This window comes from Pteropus alecto, unplaced genomic scaffold (assembly GCF_000325575.1).
Source record: "Pteropus alecto unplaced genomic scaffold, ASM32557v1 scaffold479, whole genome shotgun sequence".
Taxonomy (NCBI): domain Eukaryota; kingdom Metazoa; phylum Chordata; class Mammalia; order Chiroptera; family Pteropodidae; genus Pteropus; species Pteropus alecto.
Genome location: NW_006492031.1, coordinates 428,728 through 438,286, shown reverse-complemented (window position 1 = coordinate 438,286; position 9,559 = coordinate 428,728). Strand labels below are relative to the sequence as shown.

General features: G+C 43.8%; 1 protein-coding gene across 1 annotated transcript in view; it reads right to left on the bottom strand.

Moving 5' to 3' along the window:
* GRIK4 (glutamate ionotropic receptor kainate type subunit 4) overlaps positions 1-9,559 on the bottom strand; it is a 307,264-nt gene that overhangs the window by 82,137 nt on the left and 215,568 nt on the right. The window contains exon 11 of the mRNA XM_006925242.1: positions 3,323-3,430. Coding sequence (XP_006925304.1) covers positions 3,323-3,430 — 108 coding nt within the window. The remainder of the gene's footprint in view (positions 1-3,322; positions 3,431-9,559) is intronic.

Sequence of the window (9,559 nt, the reverse complement as noted above, 5' to 3'; positions counted from 1 at the left end):
CTTTCCCTTTTTTCGTACCCATCTGGTTCCAGCATTAAGCACTGATGGATTGTGTGAGTGAAAAGCATTTAAATGGCCTCATGGACAGGGCTCAGCTGGGGGTTTCTATCCCTGGAATAGCAACATCCCAGAGTATCCTTTGTTATCCCCAAAACTATCACAAAATTATTCTCCCCAAATACTCTCTACTCTCAAGGTAATTTAAAATTCACCATTAAGTTGAAAGAAAGTTTACAAAATTCCAATCTTGGAGGCAAGAGATGTGTGGAAAAGCTAAAATGTCAGAAAGTTTGGGGCCTACAAGCAGGTTGGAAAGTGTGGAGGTCAAGTGCTGGCCTGAAGCAGGAGCCATTGTCCTGGCAGGAGAGTTGGGAGAATGGAAGGCGGTAATGTAAGCAAAATATTTAACTCAGGGTCTGACACAGGGTAGGTGTTCAAGGAGTGGGAGCTGAGGCTAATTCTGTATATTTGCTGGTATTGACCAAGAAGTCATTCCCATGTCCCAAGTGTACCTTGACAAGAGTGGGAGACAATAGGGATATGTTACCTGTTACCTGTATTACAGGGTTACCGTTTGCCAAGAATAACCAACAAATGGTCACCAGAGACTGAATTAAGATAATCATTTCTGGCAAGAGTTATCATTTTGTACAACCCATCTTAGTCACATGTGCACGAGAAAATGTATTCCGTTTGAATTATATTTACTATAATATTAAATGTCACCTGACACAAAAGTGTCCTGCCCTCACTCCTCATGAACACATGTGTGTACATGTGAACAACAGTGCTTGTGCATGTGTACATGCACTCACACAGTCAGATAGACTTTTCTGGTCTAGAAATATGGCCCTGTGGTCTCAGTGTCACTGTGGGTCTGTGTCAAAGTTCTGTGCTCTGTCCAATTCCAGACCCTGAGAGGCAGGAAGTACAACTCAGCAATATTCCTTTTTCCTCCCAAGCACTTATTGGCTTCTAAGAACATCCTCTAACCTGTAGGCAGAAATTCCATCACTCAAATTCTAATCATGAAGCTCCTACTTTGAGTCAGGCACCTCTATCTTTGAGGATGTCTCATTTTAGAAGAGGACGTAGAGCTATAAACAATAACCTCTAACAGGAGAAGTGACACAACAGAGGTACATACAAAATGCTAGAGACAGGAAGAAGGTAGGAGTCAGATAAGAGAAGATTTCGTGGGCAGAGCTTTGAAGAATGCATAGGCATTTCCAGCTGGAAATAGAAATTAGGGGTGGTGGGTCCTGGGGAGCACTGAAGTACTGTAAATAAGGAAATGATGGGACAATTCTGATTTAAGAATGATGATGCTGACAGGAGGGCAGAGCGACAGACTGAGCAAGTGAGAAAGGAGCCTGTGAGGAGGCAATGCTGTAGCTCAGGTGAAAGAAGTAAATAGGATTACGTTAGAGCATGGATTATGAGGATAGATAGCAGGGGACAGATTTGAGAAGTACTTCTGAGGTAGAGAAGACAGTGGGAGGGAAATCCCAGCAATCACACTGAGTGCTGCCTATCCACACTGGGCCCGGATTGCAGCTCACTATTGCCCTAACTCAGTCAGGCTCTCCAGATCTCAGCTGGAGTGGTGACACCACCACCCTCTAATCTGACTTTTTCACATGGTTCAGATAAGCTAATGTAGGAGCAGAGATGAGAAGTGACTGGGAGCTGGAACTGCTCTCTCTGCCCTTTGTTTTGACTATTCCCTCTGCCCAGAATATTCCTTCCTAGATGGCTAGTTGACTCTCACCTCTCTCCTGTCAGGTCTCTCTGGTTAGATCTACCCTTCACGGTGAGGCCCTGATCACCCGAGTGTTCATATCACTTGCACTGTCATTCTCTCAAGTCTCCTTCCCCAGTTCTATCTATTCCTGAGCAGATAGAACTGAGAACAGTGCCTAGCACACGCAATGGTGCCCAATAAATATTCATTCAATGAACGAATAAAACTATTCAGTGACCCCTGTTTCCTACCAAATAAAGAGAAAACTCAACAGCCTGGCATTCAAATTCCTAAGCACTATGGGCTTGACCTACTTTTCTGGCCTTAGGGCTTACCTCTCTGTACCAATGCTCATTTCCTGGGAAAACCTGCACTTTTCAGCATTTCCTGGTACTTGACAACTCTCCTTGATTCACTTCTCTCTCTCCCTTTCTCTCTGTCTTTTAGAGCTCATCTTCCATGCCCCTTCTTCTTCAAAGGCTTTGCAGACCTCCCCTCTCTCCTTCAATCCTTAGGCACCAGGTTATGCACTTATTTCCTGGCTTTTATCCCACTCTGATTACAGTAGACCTTTAAGTCCAGTCCAGAGTCCTGGGGCCTAGGAGTTCATGAAGGTAGCTCTTTTTATAATCCCCAAAAGCCTAAAAGAAATAGTCTCAATAGGTGGCTTTGCACATTTAACAAAGATAAGGCTGAGCAGGCTAACGAATTCATCAAGTCCCTGCTTTGGGCTGGAACTACATCAGTGTGGCAGCACTGGTTATCTCCTGCTGATAAGATACTGTAACAGGCAGGAAACATGCTTTTGATTAGTTAAAGGAGTAGGGTAGGGGAGAAGAACAACTAATTATTGCTTAATACATTCAGTTGGTTTAATTGACAAATCTTTAAAACATGAGATCTTTAGGGAAGAAGAATACCTTAGCCATAAATACACCTGGTTGATGCCATCTACTAAATTATAACCTCTTTGAGAATAGGCTGTCTTATTCATCTTTGTGTCTCCAGGAGAGCAGAGTGCCTGGCACATGGGGAGAGGGGCTTGGTAACTGTTGAAGAAAACTGAATCAATTAGAAAAGGTCACTGGCTCTATAGATGGAGAACTCTCTCTTCACCAGCTAGAAATGAAGAAATAGGCCATGAAAACTCACTGGAATTCAGATGTCCACTGCAGGTGAGCATTTTGTATATGGTAGGCATCAAGCAAGGTAGGCTGTTGCAAAATAATAAGGGGCCATCCTGGTGGACTTCTCTCACCTGTGTCATAAGGTCAGCTTCCGTTGGCCATGCAGAGTTTCCCTAGTTGTCAGGGTACCCCTGGAAGAGGTACCCTCAAACTGTGGAGCCTCTCAACCCCATCCCTCTTCCCCAGCTGCTTTGGAACTCATTAAATATAATTTCCATATGAAACAGCAACTTGAGTTTAATTATACTGTCATAAATTGACCTCAGTGCTGTGATTAGAGCTCCCATCTTCCGTTTGCTGGCAAGCCTATGAGGAACTTGGAGCTAGAAGAGGCATGCTGGGAGCTGCAGCTGGGAGCTGCAGCTGGGAGGCCCAGGAGCACCCTGCTTACCAGGATAGTAGTGACGACCAGGGTGGTGTTGAAGAGACTGTCGGATATGTTGGAGGCATAGAGGCGGCTGTCCATGCTGAGGCCATCTGCCACATGCCACTGGCCAATCTGAGAAGACCAAGGAGAAATAACTGGGAAGAAATGGCAGAATGAGGAGGCTGGGGAGCTGGGTTGTTGAGATCCTGCAGGTACCCAGGGCTGGAAGGAGTTCAGAGGTTAATTCCCTGCTTTCTGGTTGGGCTGTATGTAAGCCATAGAAGCAGGGAAGGATATGGCCTATGAAGCAAAGGGGCTGAACTTGGGTAAGGGTACTGTTACATAGGGTTGAGGGTGGGGCTCAAGGAAGGGTGGGGAGACATGTAAGAGGAAGGAAAGAAAGTGCTGATGACTTAGGAGAAGTGGAAGAAGAACATGGAAAAATAAATCAGGAATGGAATGGAATTCAGGGAAGTTCATACAAGAGGAAACGGAACATGTGGCATCACATTATCTTGAGTCAAGAATGAGCCACAAAGCTCTTTTGCTTCAGCCTGTATTCAGTGATTCTGATTATCTAAATAAGAATCAAAATAGTATACTGGAGAGAAGTGACATATATTAGGCCTTTAATAAATAAACGTTATTTTCCTTTCTCTTCCGAATTGTCTTAACTTTTATGGAAAAAAAAAAATCTACAACTTAGGTCTCCATGCTAAAACATCACCTAAATCTAAACTCAACAGCACTGGGTTTTTAGATGGTTTGTTTTCTCAGTGGAACGATACTAACATATTTCTACTAGCTGGAGCCTCTGGCAAATCATTTCTATTGCTGAATGTTCAAGATGGACAGCCAGGAGAGATGGCTGACAGCTGGCTAGAAACCCAACGAAACGCATACATCTGCCTCTGCCAAGCATTTCCAGGCACCAGCAGCAGCTTTCCTGGAAAAATCTCACAAGTTCTACGGATGTCATGTGGCTCTAGTCACCAGAACTGGGCTCTATGTTCCTCTTGTGGAAGCACCAATGTCCATAAAGACATGTTTCACCTTTGGCCCCCATCTCTACCCCATGGGGTTAGTGGGCTCAGGGTCACAGGGAACAGGAATATTCTCCCTGATGTGATGGTTTAGAGCTTAAAGAGGGGAGGGCCAAGCTAGGGCCACCCTGGAACATCAGCTGGGACCTCTTGCAGGCCTCCAGTTCCAAGCAGGAGCCTGATGGTATTTATAGATTACACTTTCACCTGCCAAAGAGGAGATAGCCAAAAACCCCTGACCAAGCCTCTGTGAAGATGCCACCTAGAGTATGGTGGTCAGCTTGCCCCACTCTGCAAGAGCTGAATAATGGTCCTGCACATGTTCATGTTCAGTTTTTAGTTTATAAGCAGTGTCTCATGCACATGCACTCAGGAAGTCTCATTTTATACATAAAGAAACTGACACCAAAATAAAAGAGCCTACTCAACTTTCCCGAAGTCACCTTGCCCATGGGCTGAGAGGCTTGAACTTTAACCCCTGTGCTCTTAGTTCCAGATAATTCTTCCCAAAGAAGCCCTCATGTCCATCCTGTCTGGCTCTTCTAATGTTCTATTGCGCATTTTTGTTTACCTGTCTGATTCCCCACTAGCCTACGTAGGGTTGGCCTATTTATGCTTGCACCCAGCACCTTGCTTAGGGACTGGTACTTGGAAGCAGGCAAAAGCCATCATTGCTTATTAGCAGATTGCTACTATTGGTTGGATAGGGACAGAAGGCAGGCAAGCCCTTTCCTGGCCCTCTGGAGTGCTTACTGTCTCTCAAAGGGATCAGCCAGGTCAGGTTATTGCTGAGTTTCCCTCACCTCCTTTCTTTCTGCAGGGGGAAGGGGAGGGGAGGATGAGGAATGAGTTGTTAGATTTCAAGTGAAAGGAGAAAGGAGAAAAATAGTTATTGGAGACCTGTTGTGCTAGATGTGTCTGAATATAATCATCTCTGAATTCTCCCACCAACCTTGGTTTAATGGCTTGCCTAAGGTCACTTAGTTAGTAGGTGTGGTACAGGCTTGAACCCAGAGCTATCTGATTCCTACATCCAAAGTCTTTCCTGTCTTTGTTGCTGTCTCTTGAGTAGGGAAGCAAATATGCCCCTTCTCGTAAGCAGGCCTGGCTAACCAGAGAAAGGACTGAAGGGGCCTCAGCCATCCAGCAAGAACTCTGGATACAGAGCTTTTTACTCCTGGGTTTTGACACTCCACAAAGTCAAGGAGAAATAATTGTTTTCTCATAGGCTCAGTTCCATTGTCTTCAAAATGGCGAGAATTGTCTTCCAATAGTCTCCTAGGGTGGGAAGGGTCAGATTTGGACAGGTGGCATAAAGAACAATTGGGCTGGATGTCAGCACTTGGATGTTTGGGATAGGATTGAACTTCTAATCACCTTAAATGTACATTTCACACTGACAGAGCCAGCAAGACCTCGGCCCCATCCCAACCCATTTCCTACTTCACTGTTCTCAGGGGACCCAATCTTCGTTAATTGCCTGCCCCCAGTCCAAGACTACCTGGTCTTACCTGAGCCACAAGGTAGGTTACCACAGAATCCGGGGATAAAAACAACTTACCCGGAGCCAGATATTACAGCCTGAGCAATTCATTATCCTCCTGTCCCCGACCTCTGGGGACATAGCAAAGAGACTAATTAGCCCCTAAGCTCCAACCAGAAAATGAATCTCCCACCCACACTCCCATTAGCCCCCAAGAAATTAATAAACTCATCAGATCCAACAAAGTGGCTTGGCAGCTATTACCCAGTTCAGTCTAATTGCTGAAAGGCAGTGGGAGAGAAAGTGAGAGACAGAGCCAGGCACCCTGTGGTATAGGCTAATTGCCCCACCCACTGGGCACCTACCATGCAACACATATGCCAGGGGTGGGTAGGAGATACATTTGTCATTACTGACAATATGTGGTTCTGCCTCTAGCCAAATTCCCTTGCTCCACCCTGCTGACACCTGCCCCCAAAATCTCCTACAGGAACAGCTGTTTTATAAGACTCTTCCACATAACCACATGTGTGCAGGCTTGATTATGCTTCAAGGAATGTCTTCCCTTAGCCCTTTTGCCATACTTTCTGTTTCTCTCTCCTGCTCTGCCTTTCCACCAGTTGTCCTAGGGGCCACATAAGTTGTAATAAAAGGAGAAGAGAGTGTGGATTTTGACATCACCACTGCTAGACTATACAGCACCTTAATGCAGATAAGGAAAAGGCTGATGTGGCCCCATGGATGCACAGCTGAGCATGCAGATTTCCGGCTAGATTTCAGCCTCTATTTGCCCTTCAGCATTGCACAATTTGCACCATGAATGTAATGGTCCCAGAGTTGGAAGATTTAGGTTTGACCTAGGTTCTATGCTTTTAAGCTATTTGACCTCAGGTAAGGTACTTAATCCTTCTGAGCTTCAATTTCCCTTATCTATAAAATGGAGGTTAAAATAGTAATTATTACCTAATAGGGTTCTTAAGGAGATTAAATGAGATGGTGTACATGGAAAGTACTATGTATTTAATTTAATTTTTAATGCCATTGCCTGAGACAGAAGGTGAGATCTCTTCTGTGCCATACAGAGGGCTTTTCACTTTAGACTTACAGTTTATTAGACAGATTAGACTAGTGCTTCAAAGTTTGGTCCCTGAACCAGCAGTATCAGTGTTAGAAATGCAAATTCTCAGGTCCCGTTTCAGACTGACTAAATCAGAAACTCTGGGAGTAGGGCCTTGCAATATATGTTGTAGCAAGTACTCCATATGATCCTGATGCAGGATGGATTAGAGTATATCAGGAAGAGCAACCCAGACAAAACATGCTGACAAGGAAAGGCAAGGGTGTAGAGATTAACAGTGTTTGGGTGCCTACCTGTGCTGAGCTAGGAAATGTGTAAAAACTGGTTCTCCAGGAAGAAAGGCTCTGATCTGTACCATTTGCCAATTTCTGTGGTGCAAACACTTTCCCTGTAGCTGATTTCGAGTTACCAATCTGTTGTCACTGAGTAGAGTTGGGAAGAGAAGTGTATATAATGAGCTCTTACTACCTCGGTAAGCTGGCTCCAGCATACCATTGGCCCTAACCACACTCACATAGGCTCTGTGCCAGGTTTATGCATTTGAATCTCATTGCCACTCCACTTTATTAGTAAGGAAAATGAGGCCCACATAAGTTAATAATTTACTTTAGTAATAAAGCTGCTAAGTGAAAAAAAAATAGGATTCAAAACAAGGCAAATGTGCTGCTTAATTGGGATCACAATATTTAAAACAAATGTGTACTCCCGCTCACTACTGATTCTAATACTTTTAGAATAAACCACTATTGATAGGAGTGCTTGGTCAAATATGAAAATTTAGGTAAATATAACTGATGTGGGATATGTTTAAAAATGCATAGAAAGTACCTTTTATCCAATATCCTCAAAGGATACAGAAGCCATATAAAATGAAGAAACAATGCTCCTTTAACCACTAAAATATTGGATATTTTAATTACTTATTTGAAAGCATTATTTCAAAAATTCTTTGCAGAGGAATTATAATTTCCACTGTCCTTTTAAACAGAGTGAACATTTTTACCTTAATACACAGTGACATCATTATGAAGACATTTATTATACCTTGCTGTGATATACTGCGAATCATGGGTTACTGAAATGTGGAGCAACTCACTTGCTTTCATTTCTGTGCTTGTATAAGTCAATTTGTCTACTTTTCATACTGTCTCTTTCTCACTGTGAACTGTCACTTCTCACTGCTGTCAGGATAGCTGTCTCTAAGGGCCCCTGACCTTCCAGTAGTTGTGTTTAAGGCCGCTGGGTCAGCAACCAAGGTACCAAGCTTGAAAGAATTGTTGCAAGGAAAATACAGGTAAGGCCTGATAGGGCCTAGGGGCTCTAGTAAATGGACCCATAACATCGGCATGGGCTATGCACAGACATTTTGAAGGTGACTACTGTACAAATGAATGAGCATCAGAGACCTGCATTAGGTCTGCCATGTGACCCTGGGTCAGTGTAATCAAGCTGGTCACTGCCTTAGCAACATACCATGGAAAATGCTCATCCATGGGCCATGACCACAGCAGTCCTCTGCTGCTTCCTAGAAGAGCAGATAGTATGCAACCTGGAGTCTGAAGACCTGCATTAGCATCTAGCACTGTACCCACAGGGCTAGGTGGCCCTACATAATTCAGTTAATTTCCTGAGTCTCACCCTTTTATGGCCTCCACCCCAGTTCAAGTTCCCAGTTAACTCCCCCTGGACTAGAATCCACCCTGGGCCTCTCTTTGTTCTGCTTTCCACATAACGGTAGGAAGTCATCTCTGAAATCTCAAATGTAATCACATTAGCCCTGCTTAAAACCCTTCAATTCTTTCCCATTTTGGTTTAAGGATAGAGACCAAAATCTGTAACATAGCTAACCAGGCCCTGAGAGGCCTGACTTCTGCCCACTCTCTACATTCATCTCATCCTATTTTCTCCATCTTTATCTGTGCTTGAGTCACACCTATGTGTTCAAGTGCAATGAGCTCCTTCCTGCCAGGGTCTGGAACTCTCCTTGCAGCATGACCTTCTGTATCCAACACCCTAGCTCTCTGTCAGCTAATTCATGGGTTGACCTGTTTCAGGAAATGAAATTTTCTTGGAAAACGTTTACATCCCTTCATTTAGGTATTGTTTGTGACTATGTTCACCTACAACGGTAGAGTTGCGAAGTCTAAAAATTTACTATCTGGACCTTTATAGAAGTTTTCCAAACCCTGATCTAGTAGTTTACATATGTTAATCCTTCAGGCCTCAGTTTAAAAATCACTTCCTGCAGGAAGCCTTTCCTTTTATCTCCCAAAGTCAAACTTCCACAACCATATTCTTTGCCTTCAAATATTTATCTCAAGCTCACATTCATTAATGAGACCATTACTTACTCATGTCTTTCTTACTATGCCACTGAGGAGAAGTCCTCTGCTGTTGCCTGAGATGGGGAGTTCTTCCCAGAGCAGCCCCACATGCTTCTTGCTTACAGCCCTCTTACTCCCACCTAGAATCATTCAGGGTTGTCATGTTGCTACCTTGTTCTCTCCCAGGTAGGTAAAAAGGAATTCATTTTTAAAGCCCTGAGGGATTTCCTCACATCCTTACCTGCATTTGTGGGCGTGTACATGGCTCTATAACATTTAATATTTTAGTATGTTTAGGTGATTTTTTATTTAGTATGATTTTTATATATTTAG